This window comes from Nyctereutes procyonoides, unplaced genomic scaffold (assembly GCF_905146905.1).
Source record: "Nyctereutes procyonoides isolate TBG_1078 unplaced genomic scaffold, NYPRO_anot_genome, whole genome shotgun sequence".
Classification (NCBI taxonomy): Eukaryota; Metazoa; Chordata; class Mammalia; order Carnivora; family Canidae; genus Nyctereutes; species Nyctereutes procyonoides.
In genome coordinates, this window is record NW_026575040.1 from 11,134,348 (window position 1) to 11,158,865 (window position 24,518).

General features: G+C 41.5%; 1 protein-coding gene across 3 annotated transcripts; it reads left to right on the forward strand.

Annotated features, from left to right (window-relative positions):
- Window positions 1-990: 990 nt before the first annotated feature.
- SPG21 (SPG21 abhydrolase domain containing, maspardin) lies at window positions 991-24,395 on the forward strand. 3 transcript variants are annotated; one of them, XM_055320141.1, is made up of 10 exons: window positions 992-1,228; window positions 1,819-2,050; window positions 4,773-4,859; window positions 7,467-7,628; window positions 11,900-11,980; window positions 13,547-13,692; window positions 16,339-16,447; window positions 17,252-17,359; window positions 22,152-22,292; window positions 23,684-24,395. In XM_055320141.1, exons 3-10 carry the CDS (start codon window positions 4,797-4,799, stop codon window positions 23,798-23,800), a joined length of 927 nt encoding a protein of 308 aa, XP_055176116.1. In that variant the 5' UTR covers window positions 992-1,228; window positions 1,819-2,050; window positions 4,773-4,796; the 3' UTR covers window positions 23,801-24,395. The 3 variants fall into 3 exon arrangements, with proteins under 3 accessions (XP_055176118.1, XP_055176116.1, XP_055176117.1); XM_055320142.1 differs by having other exon boundaries at window positions 992-1,221; XM_055320143.1 differs by lacking the exon at window positions 1,819-2,050 and having other exon boundaries at window positions 991-1,228.
- The last annotated feature ends 123 nt before the right edge of the window (window positions 24,396-24,518 follow it).

The following is a 24,518-nucleotide window of genomic DNA, read 5'->3' on the forward strand; positions in this document are numbered from 1 at the left end:
TAATCCCATAAACAGTTGCTGTTTATGCCAAAGCTTTAGCAGGGTATAAGCTTTCCCTAAAACAGATTAGGGAGAGCCACTTTCAATAGGACATTGTTGCAGGATCACAGAAAGACTTCAAATAAGATTTACATGTTATCCAACCTTATTATACATTCTTACAGCAAGCTGCCAATGTTTTACTGTAACCTCTACCAAATTTTGCTTAAGAAGAATGCTTATAGGGCAGCCCCAGGGGCTCAGCGGTTTAGCGCCGCCTTCAGCCCAGGGAGTGACCCCGGGGTCCCTGGATCGAGTCCCATATCGGGCTCCTCGCATGGAGCCTGCTTCTCCCTCTGCCTGTGTCTCTGCCTCTCTCTGTCTCTCATGGATGAATGAATAAATAAAGAAGAATGCTTATAAATATATTAACATTCCCTATTCCTTTAAGGGGAAAGTGATACAGGAGCCGGAGGCCTGGTGGGAGCTGTTCTCAAAAATCCTCCAGAAAGTCGGCGCAAGTCTGCAGAGAGCAGTGAGAGCCTTACAGGGTAAGACCACGGAGGGCGTTGTGCCAAGATGGGGGGAAAAAAAATCTTGCCAAGCAAAGACAGTATACAAAGTGCTGTTCACCAAAACCTGCAACCCAGGGGGGTGGTCCCCCAAAGCTTCACGTGGCGGAGAGAAAACGGTCCGCACCTGCTTCCTCCAGGAGGGCGCGAACTGAAGGCAGAGGCAGGTCCCAGGTGTCAGGCGCCCCCTTCTGCCGCTCGCACAATCTCTCCCTCGGTGCCCGCAGCGAATGGGTGACCTAGAGCTGACCCAGAGGCAATTCGGACCTCCTCCCAGCGCCCACCGCCACCCGGGGGCGGCCGCCAGTTCCCAAGCGGCAGGATGCGCAGAGAGCGCCGAGAGTCTCTCTCCGGGCTCCATCCCGCCCCGTCGTCATGGTGACCGCCGGAGCCACGCAGCCCCGCCCCTTCCTCAGGACGTGGCCCCGCCTCCCCCGAACCCGGAAGCGCGAGGCTCGCGCCCACTGCGCGGACCGTTCGGGACCCAGGCTCGCCCGCCGCGCGCCCCGCCCCTCGGAGGCCCGCCCTCCGGCTCGCCCCCGCCGACCGCGGCGCCTGCGAGGACCCAGCGCTCCGGCTGCGGGCGGCGACCGGGGCCCGCGCCCCTGCGGGAGGGGAGAGCCGCCTTGGGGAGGAGGGACCGGGACGTACGTGGAGGAGGCCACGGCGGGTGAGAGGTGGGCGAGGCCCTGGGAAGCGGGGTGTGGGTGCGCGAGGTGTTGAGGCTTGCAGGTGGGTGTGTGTGTAGTGTGCGCGGCTGCCTCGGTGGGGTGACTTTGTTCGTGTGGCCCTTAGTGGGCTGGTCCATGTGACTGTGCACGTGATCGCGCGTGTGTGTCTGTCTGTCTGTCTGAGGTCGAGGTGGAGTTCACGGGGTGGTCGGTGTACCTGTGACCCTGCCTTTTGGTGGGACTGGGAGAGGGTGGGGTCTGGTTTGGATCATTGGGGTGGGGGGAGGAGGGCGCTTGACCAGAGCATACTGCTGTAATCCGGTCCTGGGGATATTCTGCTGCAGTCCAGGAATATGTTTTTCCAACTTTTAAGAACTCTGAGCAGAAAGAAGCTAGTTATGTTAGAGAGTGCACCTCAGCCTGAAAGTGTCAAATGTCTTTGTCATCGCCAGGTGTGAGCCTTGTGAAGGGGGGGTGGGGGTGGAATGAGGAAAGTAGCAGGGCTAGAGTGTTTTGCTTTTCCTCTTCTGGCTTTCCTGGGGAGTTCTAAATTCTGCATTTATGCTGCTTCTTTGTCTCCTCATACGATGTTGCAGCTCCTGTTAGCAGAAAGACTCCAGAGACTGAGGAGTAACTTAATAGCTGTGTGCAAATTTCCAAGAGCTTTTATCCCAAGACAGCACAAGATGAGGTGTCACAGAAGAAATGTCAAGTAGGCAGCTTTTCCTCCCATGAGATTTAGACGATAATGGAATAAGTTCCTGAAGAAGAGAGGGATAAATCTTCCCCCGAAGAGAGCTGAAAAAAGGATAGCTGTCTACTGGTGTGGTGAGTTACGGGGACTTGCATTTAAAAAGCCAATTGTATCTCCTGGAGACTCTCAGGGTCTAATACTTACTTCCAGCTGGTATTAATAATCACAGATTGTCCGTATGCAGATCAACTACAGGTTGAGATAAAGGTTCTGAAAACCTCTGACTAGTTAAGCTGGTTATGTGACTTAAACATTTTTAGAGACAATTCCATTGATTGTAAACTGGCAGGTTCTGTTGAAACCCTGAGGGATAAGTGCATGTAATTCTAGGTGCACACTCATAATTGGCAATTTTATTGTCCAGTACCTCAAGGGTCAGAGAGAGGACTGGGTGTCCAGAGCACTCCCTGAGGAGGGGTTTCTTTAGGCAAGATTAAGGCTAATTTCTGCAGCCCTTTTCCCACCAGCACGAACAGGTGCTTTTGTTTTTTGTGAAGAATTGAATCGTGAGAGATCAAATCAGCCTTGAGCTCATGATCCACATTCTTTCTTATTTAATACTGGCCAGTTTGGTCACAATCTCAGTTAACCTTTTTTTGCTGTATACAGAAATGTTCTTCTTGTGACTTGGAAAAGTATACCCCTTTAGTGAATGAGAGCTAGGAGAACAAACTTCCTTTTCATACCACTCACAGCTGTTTTCCCTTTGCAGGAATGAGCTCTTTTTTTTTTTTTTTTTTTTTTAACTTAGACGTCAGTTGGTCAGATGCAACATTTGGTATCTATCTTACCTTTGATGTACTGCCAAACCAGCGCAAGTGTTAAAATCACTTGCCCCTACAAAAATTTAGTCACAGTTGGGTGGAATTTCTCCATCAAGTGAGATTAGTTATAAAATGTTATAATACTGAGTTGGTTGTGAATAATACCGAGGACTGTGGTAAGGAACATCTTTCTACTTATTGCTGTGGGAAGAAGTGGATGAAAGTGCATGTGAGTGCCTGCGTATGATTGGTATATGTATGATAGTTGGTTTGTACATTGCAGCCGATTCCAAAACTGAATAATTTATTCCAAGTTTGGCAAATCTAGAAGCTATCTGTCTATAAGTAGCTTAGGTGTTTTATGAACCTGCTGAGGTAGATTCAAATGGCTTAGATTTTTTTTAACATGTTACTATTTGTTAAGAGAAAGTGGATATGCAAAGAATGATTTTCTTGATTCCAGTATGAACTATAACTACATCTGTGCACACTGATTTCAGCATAAGACTGGCTAAATGATATCGTTGGTACTTTTTAGAACAGCTTATGATTTTAACGAACTTTTCTAAAATTACCATCCCAGCCTTGAGAGAACAGACCATTATTACAATGTCAAGGTTGTAAATCAAGTTTAATAATGGATGTCTACATTTACCATCTCCTTGGGGTTTAGTTTAGTAACCCCGCAAGGTTAGAGGTAACTGTTAAGACTGCTGAGTTCCCTGTACTCCTGAGATAGCAGATGTGAGAGGTCAAGAAAGGAAGAGTTTCATTGGGTTTAGAGTCCCCAGCTCTTGGCCAGTCCAGAGAAGCCTCCTGCTCCCGTGGAGTCAGCCCAGGAGTTAAGTCCTATGGTCTTGAACACATCCTACATCTGGTTAGGAAATCCATACTTGCCCTGGGGGTACAGGACAGGACACACAGCAAGAATTTGAATCCTAAAAAAAAAAAAAAAAAAAAGTATTTGAATCCTTCTAAACCAGTGGGTGGAAGTTCCTCATTTGGCAATAAGAATCTGCAATGGGAACTGTAATTTCAGGTTCCTATTAGGACATAACACAGATGCCTGAGCAAAGAGGGGCAGCCTTTCAATTGAAGATGCCTAGCCAGTCCAAAGCTCTGAGGCCTGGGTCAAAAGGGACTCTAGGATTTCCCGATGCAGTCTTCTTAGGACATAGCCATTTAGCCAATGAATAATGCGTGTTCTGTGCCAAACACTGTTGTAGGCTCTGGAGATAGAGTGGTGAAACAGTCAGAGATGAGAAAACACATCCAAAGAGGGTAGGTGACTTTTCCAAGGTCACAGAGCTATATAAAAGCTAGAAATCACTAATCTTACAAGAAAAGACCACATATTTTTTCTAAAGACGTATGTTTTATTCCTAATTATAGTGCCTTCAAGCCTTTCCTGGTATTTTATCATAGATCTTTCAGAGGAGGTTATATCATTTTTATTCACACCAACAAGGTGAACAGCAAATTTTCCTGTATCTTACATTAAGAACTACATATGAAGTTCTTAAGTTATGTTCAACCAGAATTAGATTTATAGCATTTTGTGGAGTGATCAGGAGGCAGACTTATATCACCTCCTTTCTCTAGCATGGACTGTTCCTTATAATTTTATCAGACCTCTTTGTTAAAATGTATTTTTAAGGTACTGTCAACACATAGGTGAGGGCACTGCAGTTTGCAGTCGTTGAACTAGGACAGGCAGTCGGTGTCAGAAAAGACTCCCCTGCCTTTGGGCCTAGCTCTGCAATAGCCATAGGATCTCTGGTAAGTCATTTAAATTTTCTAGACTGGATTCCTCATCTGGAGGAACTAAGGGAGTTAAAATCATTATCTCTCAGGGCCCCTTCCTGCTTTATGACTATAGAATTTCACAAAATTGTTTTCTGACAAGGTAAAATAGCCCATTTCCTTGGTTTTACCATTTAAAGTACTGTTGGTATAGCTAGACCAGACTCTACATTTAGTTCTGATGTAAACATGAATTCTTGACATGAAACATCACATGCTTTTATTTCAGGGTTAACCTCCATTTCAGCTAATCATGGGAGAGATTAAAGTCTCTCCTGATTATAACTGGTTTAGAAGTACAGTTCCCCTTAAAAAGGTATGTATGATTTTACTACACCTCTTATTTGCAAAATCATGTATTGTTCTTGTGACTTAGATGTTATGCCTTAGTAGTGTTTGAGAGTAAAGGTTATTGCCAAGTATCCTGACTCTGGGTTGCAGAGCGTAAAGTTCACCTCTTTGTCAAGCGCAATCAGCTTTTGAGACTCATTCAAGAGTAAAAGTGGGTGTATAACTATACTCATTATTTTATAATTGCTTTTATGTATTCACGCAAGCAGAAATATGTGTACTCTGGTGGAAAGCTTGCAGTAACAACAACTATATAGTAGGTACAGTCAGATTCTATTATAAAGCCTTTTCCTATTCTTCAGATTTAAGAGTTACATTGGGTAACATTATAAATCCTATATTTGCAATGATAGTCGTCTTCAGGAAACCTTATTTGCCTGGGATGTCCAAAAACCCTAAGCATTTATCTTGAAGTTTGACTGTTGACTCTGAGCTCCTAATTAATCCCAAATGTTTGGGGATCACATTAACAAAAGCTAGTTAGGATGATCTGAAAATCATCTATATCTGTTAAAATCATTTTGTCAGGGTAGACATCTGTGGAAGTACGATGCAGGTTTGAATTAATAACATAGCTGCTCTCCATCTAGAAATTTGAGATACAGTTTTCTAAATATAAACAGGATATCTGCCATATAACTGTCACTATAGTAATAGCACTATTTAATTCTTCTAACAGTTTTAACAAGCATGGGTAGCTATGTGCCCATTTCACAGATGAGAAAACTGAAGTTCAGAGAGGTTAACTTGTTAAAGGTCACATAGCTTGGTAGAGTCTGGATCATAATCAAATTAGTCTGGCATCAAAGCCAGAAGTACTTGACTGGTAACCAAAGGGAGCCTCCCTTCCTTCTTGCTCCCTGGGAAACTACTGCCCATGCCAAAAGATGATTAGCTCCTGGGGTCCTCTACCTTGTCCCATTCCCTCAAGTAACTCATGTGAGCTCCTCTTGATGGACTCAGTTTCTCAGCAAGCTGATCACCAGACCCAAAGCAACCCAAACTTCTTGAAATATTCTTAGAAGTAGTTATAGCAAGTAGCTTCATTGATGTACTTTTCTCCAGCTGTCAGTTCAGTTCGTCCGTGATTGTGATAAGTTTGCTTGAAATTTCATGGTGCTAGATTTTAAATTATCAAAGAGATACTGTGTCTTCTAAAATTATCAAATAGAATTCTGACAAAATTGCCATTGAAAGAGCTCTGAGAACATTGAAGTGATAAACTTATTCCAAATGAATTATTAAAATCATTTCCTACAAAATTTTAGAGATCTGAATATCTTATCTCTAGGAATTTTGTTACTACAAGATTGGGATTTACTGTGTGCACTGTCAAAGGCTGTTAAGAGATTTTTACCACAATTATAGCAAAACAAACAACAGCAAAAAAACCAAAACCCAGAAAAATCGAAAAACAATGAAAAGCCAAATTGTGAGCAGCAAAATACAAAGTGCAAAAACATGAGTATGAGCTATTATTGTCATCATCTTTGACCCAGGGAAGTCCAAAAGGGTATTGTTAGCATCCTCTGGACTTTACCTTGCCCTATTTGACTGCTCCCAGTGACACTGTGATCCCAGTGTGTTGCTGTCTGCAATGACACCATGGACCCGCAGTATTGCCAGCTAGGAGCTCTCAGAAAACAGAATCTGGAGGCCTTGAATTTTTTAATGTAAAAGTAGGATAAATACTGATTCACATTGGCAAAAGTTCAGGCAGTTAATGTACTTTTCCAAATACCACCAAAAAGTCAAAGAAAACAAAAAGTAATCACACAGCGAATAATACTAACACTCACTGAACACAAAATATCTGCCAAACTCAGCACTGAACACTTGACTTGTCTCAGCTCATTTAAAGCTCATCCTTTTTCCTTGTTGTGTAAGGACCACTATTCAGGAAGGTTTGTGATGACCTTCCTGCTCCCTACCCTCTTTTCCCAAGAAAGCCAGTTTTTTCCCTGTGCCCACTCTCCACTCCTGACTGATTGGTTTGAAACATTCTTCCAGGACAGGGACACCTACAGCGGCAGCATCCTTCCTATCTTAGCAAAAATCTCTCCCTCAGAGGTGTTGCCTAGATCAGGTTCCAGAAGCATCTCCTGAGTGGTACCGTCTCTCCCTAGTTTTTCCTGAGAGCTTGGAGTCTTTTCTCCCTTCTGAACAGCGCTGGAGAATGACTCCGCAAATTGCCTTCTAGACACACACACACTCCACACACACACAGCCAGAAGTATGGGAAAGAAAGAAGATGCCATGAACAGAGTTTACTGTTTAGTGATAAATAAAATAGGCTTCATATAATCATGGATGGGAAGGAAAATTGAAAACTGATTAAAAAAAAACAGCTCTTTGGAAGAGTATGGAGCGATTCTGTGTATGATATGTTAGCACTGAGGAGGGCAAAAAGAGACCAAATGCAGTTTATTATATGTGCTAGTCTGGTGTGATCCCAGGATACCTTGTAACAACCAAGGCATTAAAGTTGTCAGAGAAATTATAGTAGACAGTAACAATATAAAACCAAATCCATAAAGTTTTCCATATTGTTTTCTTATAACTTTCCCTCTAGATTATCGTGGATGATGATGATAGTAAAATATGGTCACTGTACGATGCGGGCCCCAGAAATATCAGGTGTCCTCTGATATTTCTTCCCCCTGTCAGTGGAACTGCAGATGTATTTTTCCGGCAGATTTTGGCTTTGACTGGATGGGGTTACCGGGTTATAGCTGTAAGTATTGTGGATTCAGTATTACAGTTCAAGTCCACATTTCGTGGGGGTGGGGTTTTTTCTTTTTTATGTGTGTGCTTGTGTTTCTGATTAATTAAAATGCGTATGGTTTTTTTTTTAATTGAAGGAAGCTACTGTTTTCCTGTTTGTTTGTTTATTTATTTATTTATTTATTTATTTATTTATTTATTTATTTTTAAGATTTTATTTATTAGGGCAGCCCCAGTGGCTCAGCGGTTTAGTGCTGCCTTCAGCTGGGGTGTGATCCTGGAGACCTGGGATCGAGTCCCACATTAGGCTCCCTGCATGGAGCCTGCTTCTCCCTCTGCCTGTGTCTCTGCCTCTCTGTCTCTCTCTTTGTCTCTCTGTCTCTGTCTCTCTCATGAATAAATAAATAAAATCTTTAAAAAAAAAGATTTTATTTATTAGAGAGCCTATGAGCTGGGGGAAGGGGCAGAGGGAGAAGCAGACTCCCTGCTGAGCAGAGAGCCGGATGTTGGATATTGGATGTCGGGCTCAATCCCAGGACCCCAAGATCATGACCTGAGCCAAAGGCAGAATCGCAACAGACTGAACCACCCAGGCGCCCCTGTCTTCCTTTTTTAAAAATGTGAACTGAAGCCTTTAGAAGAAAGGTGGTACAGTACTCAGACATACAGAGATGCAGCGGGGACAGACCCCTGTGGAAACCTCGACGCCCAGCTGTTGTGTACATTCTCTTAAGTCTGAACAGTAGGAGGCATTGTCCTTGTTTATAGATGAGGAGATGGAGGTCCAGGCCGTTTTGGTGATCGTGGGGGCTCATGGCCGGGAGGTAGTGGAGGGAGAACCGGCCTGAGTCTTCTGAGTCCATTTCTACTCCGACTTCATTACACCCCTGCCTCCAGGGGAGCGGACCGTGCACTATGGCACAGCAAAGGGGTCTGCCCACGTTCAGGTGAGTGAAAGCTTGCTTCAGTGTAAGTTGAGATGAGGTTGATGAATTAGCTCAGACTCTCAGCATTTGGTTAAGAAGTTTTTTTCCAGTTGTTACCTTTTTACTGCCTTTGGTCTAAATCTAGTTTCCCATTGATCATTCTTGAATCTCTTCTGGGCCAACAGTGGAGGTGAGAGAAGGCACTGTTTTTTGTGACTAGTTTTGTGGCAATGCCTCGACTGTGTGACAGTGGAGGCTGGTCTCCTAACTCCCCAGGAAGGAGAGACTCTGGCTTTGGCTGGCAGTTGTTTCTGGGAGCTGGAATAGTAACACAGAAACGGGCCTCCCTATGGGAGTTAAAAATGTTAATATACATTTTATTTACTGTCTGAAGGAGAGAAAATGCTGGCCAGATCTCTTCTCTTGGAATGTAACTGAAAATTCTGCTGGGTTTACCACCAACTAGGGCCACACAAAACAAATCCTAGTTCTTCCTCCTGACAGCCCTTCTGGAGAAAACTAGTTATTATCAGCACCGCCTGCTGCCTTCCCCAAGGTCTTTTCTTCTCTGGCAAAATTCTCCACATTCTTTAATCATTCCTCATATGATGTGCTTTGAGTCTCTGCAAAATAATCCTCCCTTGTTCTGGGTTTTTGTAAATTCCTCTTGATGGACAGCATTGCAGGAGAGCAAGATGTCACCCTACCACAGTACCTTTCCTGGTGGCCACTCTTAATCAGCCAGGGACGGGGAAACTGAGGGGCCATAGGCATCTCTCCCACTTCAGAGACTGTCTGAAGTTGACCGTGTGTTTATTGCTCCAAACTGACAGGTCATGATCGCTTTGCCTTCTGGATGGATATTTCTTCTTGCCCTCAAGCTTCTTGATGTGGGATTTCCTTATTTCATAAGCTGGATAATGAATAAAGAAAAGGCCACGGGCTCCTGGCTGGCTTAATTAGTGGAGCATGTGACTCTTGATCTTGGGGTTGTGGATTTGAGCCCCACGTTGGGTAGAGATTACTTAAAAATAAAATCTTTAAAAAGGGTGCACCTGGGTGCCTCAGTGATTGAGCATCTGCCTTTGGCTTGGGTCGTGATCCCAGGGTCCTGGGATCGAGTTCCACATCAGGAGTCTGCTTCTCCTCTGCCTATGTCTCTGCCTCTCTCTGTGCTCTCATGAATAAATAAACAAAATCTTAAAAAAAAAAAAAAGTTTAAAAAAAATCTTTAAAATGGAAAAGGCCAATGGTGTCTTCAAAGTTACTTTGTCCTTATACACCTACCTCCATGAGATTTTAAAATTTATTAAATAATTGTTAGTATCTCACAGTTAAAAGGCACAGGCACTTTTCTCATTTAAATTTTTACTGATTTATTGGTTTTTATTGATTTTAAATACATTTTAATTTGTTCACATGCAGTTGTCAGAAATAAGACAGAGATATATCCCTTGTATACTTTGCCCAGTTTCTCCCAACAGTAACATTTTACAAAACTATAGTAGGGTGTCATAACCAGAGTATTGATATTAATACAATCCACTGATCTTATTCAGATTTCCAGTTTTACTTGTACTCAATTGTGTGTGTGTGTGTGTTAAGTTGTATACAATTTTATCACCTGTCTAGGACATAGATATCTTTAAATTAAAGGCTTCATAAAAATATCTTCTTGGGGGACACCTGGGTGGCTCAGCAGTTAAGCAGCTGCCTTCCAGCTCATGGCGTGATGCTGTAGTCCTGGGGATCGAGTCCCACATCTGGCTCCCCGCATGGAACCTGCTTCTCCCTCTGCCTATGTCTCTGTTTCTCTCTGTGTGTGTGTGTGTCTCTCATGAATAAATAAATAAAATCTTTTTTTTTTTTTTTTTAAATCTTTTATTTTTTTTTTTTTTAATTTATTTACGATAGTCATACAGAGAGAGAGAGAGAGAGAGGCAGAGACACAGGCAGAGGGAGAAGCAGGCTCCATGCACCAGGAGCCTGATGTGGGATTCAATCCCGGGTCTCCAGGATCGCGCCCTGGGCCAAAGGCAGGCGCCAAACCGCTGCGCCACCCAGGGATCCCAAATAAAATCTTTTAAAAAAAAATCTTCTTGGGGAGCCTGAGTGGCTCCGTCATTAAGCCTCTGACTTTAGTTCAGGTCATGATCTCTGTCCTGGGGTCGAGCTCCATATTCAGTGGGGAGTCGTCTTCTGCCTCTCCCTCTGCCAGTCTCCCTGCTCCTGTGCACGCACAAATGTGTATTCTCTTTCTCTTTCTCAAATAAATAAAATCCTTTTTAAAAAAAAATCTTGTTTTCTATCATCTGACTCAAATTCTCAAATTTTCTGCTAGGGAGCAGCAGTTCTCCATCCTATCAGAATAGTGGAATCTTACAAATAAAATGTTTAATAATAAAAGTAACATAATTACATCAAATCTAAAATTATGCTATAATATACACGGTGGTATCTATTCCAGCGATATGTTAATGACAAAAAATTAATCTAAGTACTTAAAACAACTAACCTGTCAGGTGACTTTTACTTATTATTATAGAGGGGAATTCTTAGGTGACAAGCTTGAGTCCCCTCAAAATGAGTTAGTGGCTTATATTTCTTTTCCTCCTCCTCCTCAGTATCCATAGGCTACTGAGGGACAGGCACCATACTTTTTTGGTCACAAATAAAAGTATAAGGGATCCCTGGGTGGCTCAACGGTTTAGCGCCTGCCTTCAGCCCAGGGCTTGATCCTGGAGTCCCGGGATCGAGTCCCACGTCGGGTTCCTTGCATGGAGCCTGCTTCTCCCTCTGCCTGTGTCTTTGTCTGTCTGTCTGTCTGTCTCTCTCTCTCTCTCTCTCTCTCGTGAATAAATAAAATCTTTAAAAAAAAATAAAAGTATAAGAAATCAGATAATAGAATGACTAAGTCAATTATAAAAGAGGAACAATTTTATTGAATACTCCCTTTGGGCCTTGCTGCCAAAAAGAGCGGGAATTCTCCATAGAATTTTATTTCAAGTTCTCCTGAACCATAATTAGAATTAAGTTGAATTTAAGGGAAAACAGTATTTCTTTACTTTGAAGGGTTCTGGCGTATTCATCCTATGAGCCCCAGAGTTTCTCAGCTATTGGGAAAGGAAACAGATGTGAATTGAAATTGTTACTCATAATATCACTGGTGTGCTATTCTGTTTTAAATTGATCTCTTAGGTAAACTGAATTTTAAAGTTTAGAAGAAGATGAGAGCTTATTTTCTCATAGACTGAATAAGGAGCAGAGCTTGAGCAAATGAGAAAAGCATTATGGGAGTCCTGAATTTTTCATATATTTATATATTGTTATTAATTAATAATTGCTGTTATTTCAGTTGCAGTATCCAGTTTATTGGGACCATCTTGAATTCTGTGATGGATTCAGAAAACTTTTAGACCATTTACAACTGGATAAAGTGAGTACCCTAAAACTATTTAAATGTGATATTTTTTTTTTAAGATTTTATTTATTCATTCATGAGAGATAGAGAGAGGCAGAGACAGGGGGCAGAGGGAGAAGAAGGCTCTATGCAGGTAGCCGGGTGTGGGACGATCTCGGGACTGCAGAAAACGCCCTGAACTCCAGAATCATGCCCTAAGCCGAAGGCAGACACTTAACTGCTCAGCCACCCAGGCGTCCCATAAATGCAACATTTACATTATAAAGGCTGGCGTTGTCTTTCTTTTGTTTCTTTTATTTTTTAATTTTTTCTTTTGTTTTTAAAATGACAGTTCCCAAAAGAAAATTTAAGGTGTGTGAGTAGGGTTTTTAATATATTCACAGATAGGTGCAACCAACAGCACAGTCAATTTTAGGACATTTTTTTTCATCCAGAGGAAACCACATATTCATTAGCAGTCACTCCTCACCTTCCTTCCTGTGGCCCTGGCAACTTAATCTACTTTCTGCCTGTGTGAATATATACTTTCTAGGTATTTTATATAAATGAAATCATGTGATATTCACCTTTTCTAACCGACTTCTTTACCTTCACATAATGTTTGCACGGATCATCCACATAGTAGCATGTATCAGTACTTCGTATTCCTTTTTATGGTCAAATAATATCCCATTGTACATGTGTACCACATTTATTTATCCATTTGTCAGTTGATGCACATTTGGATTGTTGCCATTGTTGGCTCTTAGAAAGAACACTACTCTGAACATCTGTGCACAAGTTTTTGTATGGACATATGTTTTTGGTTCTCTTGAGTATGTACCTAGAAGTAGAATCACTAAGTCATAGTTTTCTTAAACATAAATTACTAAGTGGGGTGCCAGGGTGGTTCAGTCGCTTAATTCCACCTTCGGCTCTGGTCATGATCTCAGGGTCCTGGGATCCAGCTCTCCTGGAGCTCCCTGCTCAGCAGGAGTCTCCTCCTCCCTCTGCCCCACCCTCCACTCATGTTTGTTCTCTCTCTCTCTCTCTCTCTCTCTCTCTCTCTCTCTCTCTATCAAATATAAATAAAATCTGGAAACCATTTAGTAATTTGGTTTTTTTTTTATTCTCTAACGCAATCTGTGGATAATATTTTTTAACTTGTATGCACAAATTGTTTTCTTGACAGGATGTATAAATTGTATTTAAATACGATATTTCCTGGGGCGCCTGGGTGGCTCAGTAGCTGAGTGTCTGCCTTGGGCTCAGGTCGTGATCCCGCAGTCTGGGATCGAGTCCCACATCAGGCTCCCTGCATAGAGCCTGCTTCTTCCTCTGCTTGTGTCTCTGCCTCCCTCTGTGTCTCTCATGAATAAATAAATAAAACCTTAAAAAAATACAATATTTCCTAGGTGCCAAAGTACTATAGATATTTTCATCTAATGACTAGTGATGAAACACTATAGTGACATTATATTCTGTGAGTACCTGTCAGGTGACTTTTATACCTGACTTTTAGTGATAACTAAAACAGCTTTTTTTGGTATTTATGTTAGGATTGATTATTGTTTTAGTATCCTTATGTTTGTTTGCAATTAGGTTCATCTTTTTGGGGCTTCCTTGGGAGGCTTTTTGGCCCAGAAATTTGCTGAATATACACACAAGTCTCCCAGAGTCCATTCCCTCATCCTCTGCAATTCCTTCAGTGACACTTCTATCTTCAACCAAACTTGGACTGCAAACAGGTAAGAATATAAACACTTGGTCAAAATTCTTACGATTTTTGTTCAGTGGAATTTTTAATATGTTGGCTTTTGGGGTTTTTTTCATTGCATCGAAGAGCAGGAGGAAGGGGTTATGTCTACTCCTGTCTTTTGAAACTGCCCTGGCTTTTAAAATTGAAACAATTAGGAGCACCAGGATGGCACAGTTGGTTGAGCCTCTTGGCTCTTGGTTTCACCTTAGGTCCTAATGTTGAGAGAGTTGAGTTGGGCTCCGCACTCAGTGTGATGCCTGCTTGAGATTCTTTCTCCCTCTCCTTCTGCCCCTCCCACTTGTTCTCTCTCTCTCTCTCTCTCTCTCTCTCTCTCTCTCTCTCAGATAAATAGACAAATCTTTTTTAAAAATATTTTTTAATAAAATTACAAACACCTTTACAAAATGAAATAAACTCTGGATTCAGCTATTTCTATTACTCTAAATTGTTTAGTTTTGTTTAATGTACATTTATATGCTCTTACAGTTTCTCTTCAGTGCCTATATAACTATAGTGTTCTACTTGTTCCACTTATTTTCTGTAAACAATGCCATCTATTGAGCAACACAGTTTCTTTAGCCATTTGGCATCCCCCAGTTTTTCATCATGTTCTACTGTAAATCTTTGTACAAATTACTTTTTTTTCCTTCCCTTTCTGGGTTATTTCCTTGAGATGTGTTTCCCAAAATAGAATAGAACATTTAGTCTGTCAGTGGATGTTTTGCACATCATGACACTTTAATATTAGTCTGCTTTCAGAAAGATGGAAATGGTGGAATGCTTTTGGGGCAACCAGTGGGGTGCTTGTTACTTTTGAGCCATCCTTTCATTGAAGATATCATTTTTAGTAGTTTGAAAGTATCTAATAGTACCTTAAAGCTGACCTAATGTGGTTTCTTTCATTGCTAGCAAGGCTAGGCTCAACTCACCCCCCTGCCCCCCCCCCCCAAAAAAAAGCCCAGTGAGTAAACATTCCTGTAAGATCAGGTTGATTTTCACAGAATACTATAGATAAACATTGTTTTCATGATTTTCACATCTCTTTAAAATTGTAGGGACGGCTGGCTGGCTCAGTTGGTAGAGCATGAGACTTTTGATCTCTGGGTCATCAGTTTGAGCCCCATGTTGGGCATATAGCTTACTTAAAAAAAGATTGTACTCTGTTCTTTCTATTATCTCAGTAGTCAGTTCAGCATTTGTGCAACAGTTTCTTACATACATTCACTACAAATAGTTCATGTCCACACAATGCATTAAAGCTCACTGATTATTTTTGATGATTTTTAAAAGATTGATTTATTTATTTATTTATTTATTTATTTATTTATTTATTTATTTATTTATTTGAGACAGAGTGAGAGAGAGAGAGAGGCAGAGACACAGGCAGAGGGAGAAACAGGCTCCATGTAGGGAGCCTGATGTGGGATCGATCCCGGGTTTCCAGGATCAGGCCCTGGGCTAAAGGCAGCGCTAAACCGCTGAGCCACCCGGGCTGCCCATTTTTGACGATTTTTGACGATTTTAATGTTTTAATTGTCAGAACCAAGAGAGCCCCCACTTTGTGTTCCAGCACGTGAGCTACATTTTATCAACTGACCGCTTGCTGTGTACCACCCATTGAGGCCACAGGGGCAAGCAAAGCCAGGAGGGTCTGCCCCTCACGAAGTGCCTAGGCAGGATCACCTTGAGAAGCTAAGGAAGCCGTAGGGGTTGGGTTGGAGAAAGGTAATGAAGGATGGCCAGCTGTCCTCGTGATGGATGCTCACCTTCCAACAAGCCATTCCATGGAGAAGGCACATCAGAAGGTGGTCTCTTCCTTTTATAAGTCATTTTCAGCATAGGTTTGGAGAAAGTTGTGTTCACCCTATATAATGGCTCTGAACATTTATAATTAATGGCATAAATACCAACAAAAAAATCACATATAGAAATTCATAAATTGAATTGCCTTGAATTAGTGCAGTTGAATCTACTAGTAGCAAACTTTGGAAGGTACAATCACTCTTTCATTTTGCTATTTTGAAATACCGAGCAATCAAAAGGTGATAGAAACCTGAAGGTTGAAATCTTAAGTTTTCAGTTTTGTTTTGTTTTGTTTTAAGATTTATTTATTTTACAGAGGGAGAGAGAATGTGAGGGACAGAGGGAGAGGGAGACTCTCCAGCAGACTCCCTCCTGAGCACGGAGCCCCCTGTGGAGCTCGACCCCTCAACCCTGAGATCATGACCTGAGCCAAAATCCAGAGTCGGCCACTTAACCGACTGAGCCACACAGGCAGCCCACATTTTCCATTTTCTAAGGAGAATAGTTTTAGCCATTGGAAATAAGGCCAATTAGTAAAACCAAAACAAAAACTCAGAATTATCAAAATGTCTACCTTGGTAAAGATGTTTGAAATACTGCTTATAATTATTCCAAATCCTCAAATAAAACTTGACTATATTAAACCATAACTCTTTTAGGAGCTCTGGAAAATTTACATAAAAATATGCTTCAAAACCAGCTCTTTGAAAAAAGAGACTAGATCATTTTATCAATAGATCCTAAGTAACTAATACAAAGCTTCAATATTGAATGAATATTTGCCATTTTTGTGTGGTCTTGCAGATTTGATGATCAAGTCTTTGTTTTACAGCTTTTGGCTGATGCCATCATTTATGCTCAAAAAAATCGTTCTTGGAAACTTTTCATCTGGCCCAGTGGACCCTATGATGGCTGATGCTATTGATTTTATGGTGGACAGGGTAAGGATTTTGGCATTAGAATGGGGACACTTTGTACTAGGAATCTCCATGTCTCCCTAGTTCTTGATGATAGATCTGTCTCGTTGAGTATGTTAGAGATGTTTGTTAACCAGTCTTCCATATTTACTTTAATGTACCCAACAGATGTTACTGCTGGGAAGTAATTCATCAGAACACTTGGGAGGAGCTTTTAAAAATACAGATTCCAGGGGCACCTGGCTGGCTCAGTTCATGGAACGTGTGACTCTTGATCTCAGGATCGTGAGTTCAAGCCCCATGTTGGGCATGGAACCTACTTCAAAAAAAAAAAAAAAAAAAGTACAGATTCCAAGGCCTCACCAGCCCACTGAACTGGAATCCATGGGCATAGGGTCGGGGAATTTGCATTTTTACTCTCTTCCCCCTCTCTTTCTCCCCAACAAGGGGAGCCCAAAGTAGCAGGTCTACAGACTTGCATTTAGAGGCTATGGGGCTAGATGATTTTTCTGAGATCTCTTCCAGCTCCAAAATCTTGTAAAAGTGTTTATCTGTCACTTTGGGGCTTTGGGAAGTAGCCTGCTACCCACGGTTACCCGGTTGCAGAGGCAGTTCAGGGTGAGGGGTATGTAATGCTAGGTTCCCAGAATAGAATACCACCAGCTGGAGGCCCAGTGCATGGTCTCTCAGATACTTTGTATTTCCTCACTGGTGACCCGGCCCACCACACATGATGGCACCTTTATAAGTGCAGGTATTATCTGTGGATTTAATATAACATGAGGAACAAAATTAATTCAAAAACTTTGCCTGTGTTTCTTCCTGCAGCTGGAAAGTTTGGGTCAGAGTGAACTGGCTTCAAGACTTACCCTGAATTGTCAAAATTCTTATGTGGAACCTCATAAGATTCGAGACATCCCTGTGACCATTATGGATGTAAGCTTCCTTTTAAAAAAAATAGATGCTTTAGCTTTATAAATGTATATATCAAGAGCTTCCTCATAATTGTTTTATAATCTTTCAGTGTGCCTCTTTAAATGCTGCCTTGCATTTTTTTTTTTTTTAACAACCACCACCACACAGTTCTAAAACAATCAGTTTATTGCTTATCCCATATTTTCCCTGGCAGTAATAACACCATTGAAATCAGAATAAACATAAACAAACATGGTAGTCCTTACCCATTTTGATGGATTTTTCTATTGTCATCACCAAATACTGCACTTTAGCTACTACACATCTGTGCAGCAAAGAAAAGTTGCCTCACAGAGGCAGAGAATCAATTCCATAAAGTCTAATTAGCATGAAAGTTTGCTTCTTGGGAACTTTCCTCGACATCTTAAAAGCCATCTACGAAAAGCCCACAGCAAATATCATTCTCAATGGGGAAGCACTGGGAGCATTTCCCCTAAGATCAGGAACAAGACGGGGATGTCCACTCTCACCACTGCTATTCAACATAGTATTGGAAGTCCTAGCCTCAGCAATCAGACAACAAAAAGACATTAAAGGCATTCAAATTGGCAAAGAAGAAGTCAAACTCTCCCTCTTCGCCGATGACATGATACTCTACATAGTAAACCCAAAAGCCTCCACCCCAAGATTGCTAGAACTCATACAGCAATTTGGTAGCGTGGCAGGATACAAAATCAATGCCCAGAAATCAGTGGCATTCCTATACACTAACAATGAGACTGAAGAAAGAGAAATTAAGGAGTCAATCCCATTTACAATTGCACCCAAAAGCATAAGATACCTAGGAATAAACCTAACCAAAGAGGTAAAGGATCTATACCCTAAAAACTATAGAACACTTCTGAAAGAAATTGAGGAAGACACAAAGAGATGGAAAAATATTCCATGCTCATGGATTGGCAGAATTAATATTGTGAAAATGTCAATGTTACCCAGAGCAATTTACACGTTCAATGCAATCCCTATCAAAATACCATGGACTTTCTTCAGAGACTTAGAACAGATTATTTTAAGATTTGTGTGGAATCAGAAAAGACCCCGAATAGCCAGGGGAATTTTAAAAAAAGAAAACCATATCTGGGGGCAGCACAATGCCAGATTTCAGGTTGTACTACAAAGCTGTGGTCATCAAGACAGTGTGGTAATGGCACAAAAACAGACACATAGATCAATGGAACAGAATAGAGAACCCAGAAGTGGACCCTGAACTTTATGGTCAACTAATATTCGATAAAGGAGGAAAGACGATCCACTGGAAGACAGTCTCTTCAATAATTGGTGCTGGGAAAATTGGACATCCACATGCAGAAGAATGAAACTAGACCACTCTCTTGCACCATACACAAAGATAAACTCAAAATGGATGAAAGATCTAAATGTGAGACAAGATTCCATCAAAATCCTAGAGGAGAACACAGGCAACACCCTTTTTGAACTCAGCCACAGTAACTTCTTGCAAGATACATCCACGAAAGCAAAAGAAACAAAAGCAAAAATGAACTATTGGGACTTCATCAAGATAAGAAGCTTTTGCACAGCAAAGGATACAGTCAACAAAACTCAAAGACAACCTACAGAATGGGAGAAGATATTTGCAAATAACATATCAGATAAAGGGCTAGTTTCCAAAATCTATAAAGAACTTATTAAACTCAACACCAAAGAAACAAACAATCCAATCATGAAATGGGAAAAAGACATGAAGAGAAATCTCACAGAGGAAGACATAGACATGGCCAACATGCACATGAGAAAATGCTCTGCATCACTTGCCATCAGGGAAATACAAATCAAAACCACAATGAGATACCACCTCACACCAGTGAGAATGGGGAAAATTAACAAGGCAGGAAACCACAAATGTTGGAGAGGATGCGGAGAAAAGGGAACCCTCTTACACTGTTGGTGGGAATGTGAACTGGTGCAGCCACTCTGGAAAACTGTGTGGAGGTTCCTCAAAGAGTTAAAAATAGACCTGCCCTACGACCCAGCAATTGCACTGTTGGGGATTTACCCCAAAGATACAGATGCAATGAAACGCCAGGACACCTGAACCCCGATGTTTATAGCAGCAATGGCCACAATAGCCAAACTGTGGAAGGAGCCTCGGTGCCCATCGAAAGATGAATGGATAAAGAAGATGTGGTTTATGTATACAATGGAATATTCCTCAGCCATTAGACACGACAAATACCCACCATTTGCTTCAACGTGGATGGAACTGGAGGGTATTATGCTGAGTGAAGTAAGTCAATCAGAGAAGGACAAACAGTGTATGTTCTCATTCATTTGGGGAATATGAATAATAGTGAAAGGGAATATAAGGGAAGGGAGAAGAAATGTGTGGGAAATATCAGAAAGGGAGACAGAACATAAAGACTCCTAACTCTGGGAAATGAACTAGGGGTGGTGGAAGGGGAGGAGGGTGGGGGGTGGGGGTGAGTGGGTGACGGGCACTGAGGGGGGCACTTGATGGGATGAGCACTGGGTGTTATTCTGTATGTTGGTAAATTGAACACCAATAAAAATTAATTATTACAAAAAAAAGTTTGCTTCTTGTAACAAAACTTAACATTTTAACCATATTCAAGTGTACGGTTCAGTGGAGTTAAGTACATTTATGGTGTTGTGAAACTGTCACCACCATCCATTTCCAGAACTTTGCATCATCCCAAACTGAAAGTCTGTACCCATTAAACACTAGCTTGCCAGTCCCTCCTTCTCCCAGACCCTGGTAACCCACATTGTACTTTCTGCTCTATGTACTTGACTATTCTATGTATCTCATAGAAGTGGAATCATATAAAATTTGTACTTCTGTGTCTGGCTTATTTCACTTAGCAGAATATCTTCAAAGTTTATTCATGCTATAGCATGTATTAAAGGCTGAATAATATTCTGTTGTGTGTATATACCACATTTTATTTATCCATTCACCTGTTTTGTTTTTTTAAAGATTTTATTTATTTATTCATGAGAGAGAGAGAGAGAGAGAGAGAGAGAGAGAGAGGCAGAGACAACAGGCAGAGGGAGAAGCAGGCCCCATGCAGGGAGCCTGACGTGGGACTCCATCCTGGGTCCCCAGGATCAGGCCCTGGGCTGAAGGCGGCGCTAAACCGCTGAGCCACCTGGGCTGCCCCTATCCATTCACCTGTTGATGAGCATTTGGGTTTTTCCACCTTTGGGCTCTTGTGAATCATGCTGCTCTGAATGTTGGTATACACATACCTGTTTGAGTACCTACTTTCACTTCTTTTGGGTCAATACCTAGAGGTGAAATTGCTGAGCCATATTGGTGATTCTGTGTTTAACTTTTTGAGAAACTGTCATATCATCTTCTACAGAGACTACCATTTTATATTCCCACAGCAGTGCACAAGGTTTCAAGTCATCCCATATCCTCCCCAACACTTGTTATTTCCTGTTTTGTTTTGTTTTTTAATAATGGCCATTCTGATGGATGCAAAGTGGTATTTCATTGTGGTTTTGGCATATTTTTTTAATCATATAATTATTTTGCCTCATAAGTGGATGTATTGCTAAAATCAAATAACATTTTTAAGAATTGATTTTTCAGGAAATTACAAGCATGTAAATTATAACTTCTAATTCTCCACTGTAATCTCTACGTTCCAACATTTACTATGACACAGAACGAGCTTTTCGGTACTCTTGGTAAAATACTTGGTCCTCATGGTACATTTGCTCTGCTTGCCCATCTTTCAAAGCTGAGCTTACCACTTGGGTATGTGGTCACTGAAAACTATATGTAAGCTTTAGCAAGTTGGAGATACTTTTTGAGTGTGTGTGCTTCATTTTAAATATTATTTTTTGAAAACTTGTCTGCGCGTGTTTAAACATAAGTTTAGGGGCACCTGGGTGGCTCAGTCGGTTGAGTGTCTGCCTTTGGCTCAGGTCATGATCTCAGGGTCCTGGGATCCTGATCTCCCTCTCCCCCTGCTCATGCTGTCTCTCCCTCTGTCTCTCAAATACATAAAATCTTTAAGAACAAACAAACAAAAAACAGGTAAGTTTATGTGGGCATTAAAAGATGTCTAGAATCATATACTCCAAACAGCTAACAATGGCTCCCCCAGGAAAGGATCTGGACTTTTTCTTATACTCTTAAAAAAATTTTTTTTTGGATTTTTTTTCTGATCATATAGTACTTATGTAACTGTTTTTAAGTAATAATAAAATTTAAAAGGTTTTGGGGGGATCCCTGGGTGGCTCAGTGGTTTAGCACCTGCCTTCAGCCCAGGGTGTAATCCTGGAAACCCAGGATCAAGTTCCACATCGGGCTCCCTGCATGGAGCCTGCTTCTCTCACTGCCTGTGTCTCTGCCTCTCTCTCTCTCTCTCTCTCTCTCTCTCTCTCTGTGTCTCTCATGAATAAATAAATAAAATCTTTAAATAAAATAAAAAGTTTTGGGGATTTCAGTGATCTTTTTGAAATGATTTGGCATTCACTATTGTTCTTTTAATTTAGTTAGTTAGCTATGTTTAAGGGGAAAAAATTCATGATAAGAATTTTCCCTCCAATGAATGCAAGAGGTGTTTGACAACAAAATCTGTAGCTTATGTTGGAGTTAGAAGTTACCAGAGATGAACAAGTTACCGAGGCTGGCCAGGGGTTCAGCGGTATCTCTTCACTAGAAAGCCAGAAAGAAATGCTTTGGAAGGCACTTTCCACAATGTACAAAAAACCTACTAAAACACTGGTAGGTTACAGCTTTGTGTTTTTTTTTTTAAAGGTATTTGACCAGAGTGCACTTTCAACTGAAGCTAAAGAAGAAATGTACAAACTGTATCCTAATGCCCGGAGGGCTCATCTTAAAACAGGGGGCAATTTCCCATACCTGTGCAGAAGTGCGGAGGTGAATCTTTATGTGCAGGTAAGTCCCAGCTTGGGAGCCGGAACACTTTGAACCCAAAGTGTATGGTTTGAAACATAAAGCTTTTTTTTTTTTTGATGGTGGAATAAGAGGACTACAGAATTCTCTGTAGCAATGAGTCATTCACTTGATAAAGGTGGTTTACATTAATAATTTATAGCAGAAGCCAAGTGGGTATATTAGAAACAGTTGAGTGACTCTGCCTACCATCTCTTTTCTAAGAACAGCAGGCCTGCATCCACACATACTGAAGTGGCCATGCCACATGATGTGACCTTGCCTCCTGGATACAGTGAATTCAATCAGAACAGGAACCTTCATTGAAGCAACTTCCTGATCCATTTTTAACGCGTTAAAAAAAACACACGCAGGAGTGCCTGGCTGGCTCAGTCGGAAGAGCATGAGACTCTTGATCTCAGGGAGTTGTGAGTTCAAGTCCCACATGGGGTGTAGAGATTACTTAAATATAACTTAACATATACACACGTGCGCATGTACAAAAACTAGCAAAAGCTGCCACTTCATCTTCTACCCAAATGGATATTAAAATAGCAGTGAGAGGGCAGCCCTGGTGACTCAGTGGTTTAGTGCCGCCTTTGGTCCAGGGTGTGATCCCGGAGACCCAGGATCAAGTCCCACGTCAGGGTCCCTGCATGGAGCCTACTCCTCCCTCTGCCTATGTCTCTGCCTCTGTCTCTCTCTGTGTCTCTCATGAATAAATAAATAAAATCTTTAAGAAAAAATAAAATAGCAGTGAGAAATTATTGCTCTGGCAGTTCGGTAGGAAGTATCAAGAGCTTCAAAAACCAGTCACATCCTTAGGTCCTGCCATCTATTTGTGGCATGGATCCTAAGGAGAAGACCCTAAATTCAAAAAAACCTGATGCCAGGAGACATTGATCATGATCTCACACAGAACAGCAGAGGATCGGGGGAGGACCTGAGTCACAGCAGCAAAGCAGGAGGGTAAACACCCACTCACAGAGTGGTGTGCCACCCTCTAAGATGTTGATGAAGAGTTTGTAGGAACTTGGAGGGACCTGTTATATATTAAATAGGGAACAAAGATCCCACATTGTGGTTTTTCAAAATACTTTTTCTATGTTTTCCAGTTTTTCTCTAATTACATTATAATTTTAGAACTATAAACATTTATATGCTAGGGCACCTGGGTGGCTCAGTCGGTTGGATGTCTGCCTTTGGCTCCGGTTGTGATCTCGGGATCCTGGGATCAAGCCTCATGTTGGGGCTCTCTGCTCAGGGGGTGTCTGCTTCCCCCTCTCCCTCTCCTCTCTGCGCTCTCTCGCTCTCAAATAAATAAATAAAACCTTTTTAAAAAAGCATTTATGTGTTACTGTGGCATTTAAAATAATGATTCTGTGTTTCTACAGATCCATTTGCTACAATTCCATGGAACCAAATACGCGGCCATCGACCCGTCGATGGTCAGTGCTGAGGAACTAGAGGTGCAGAAAGGCAGCCTGAGCATCAGTCAGGAGGAGCAATAGCTCTGTTGCCGCCTGTTAATGATGAGTGATCCAGAGAGTTCTTGTACAATCAGCTGCGTCAGCACCCGCCAGGCAGGCTCTGTTCAGTTGTCAGGCTCGCCAGTCATCACTGTGTTTGGAAGCAGGACTGATTGTCATCTTTGTGACAGGCAGCAGCTCTTCTAAGCCAGTGTGACTGTTCCCTCTGCATTTTTTTTTTTTTTTTTTTTTTTAGCTTTTGAATTTGAGGAAGTACTTTTGAAGCCTCTCACTTTAAGAATTGTGAAAATTTTGCTACCAAAAGTCTTCTCACCACTGTGTTCTTAAGAGAATGTTGATTTTTGAGGTTTGGGATTTTGTGGAGTTTTTTTCTTTTCTTTCTTTTTACGATATTTGCTGTAAATGCTGCACATCCAGATTGTGTATCAGAAGGACATTGGTTATTTTTATGCTTTCTTGATTATAACCGTTATCAAGTGCCAAGGCTGTCTGTCACCCCACTGTTTGCTCTCCTACAAAATCAGCTACTTCTAATTTCCAGTTAAGCAGATCATTTTCAGTTTTATCTGTTGTCTTTCTAGCCATTACAGTCATTTGGAATAAAAATTCAATTTCAGTGAGTGGTTTTGGTGATTATTGTAGCTGCCCAACTGGACTGCATAGACATAGGACTTTCTGCAAAGCAGACCATGGGGTCATTGGCCAGTTCTTGGTGACATCAGGTAAGTGACTTACTAAA

What these genes read in the sequence shown, in the direction of transcription:
- SPG21 (XM_055320143.1), top strand. Translation starts at nt 4,797, where the DNA reads ATGGGAGAGATTAAAGTCTCTCCTGATTATAACTGGTTTAGAAGTACA. An exon ending in CAAACTTGGACTGCAAACAG is followed by an intron (nt 13,693 to 16,338) that starts GTAAGAATATAA and finishes TTTGTTTTACAG; the next exon opens with CTTTTGGCTGATGCCATCAT. An exon ending in AGGTGAATCTTTATGTGCAG is followed by an intron (nt 22,293 to 23,683) that starts GTAAGTCCCAGC and finishes GTGTTTCTACAG; the next exon opens with ATCCATTTGCTACAATTCCA.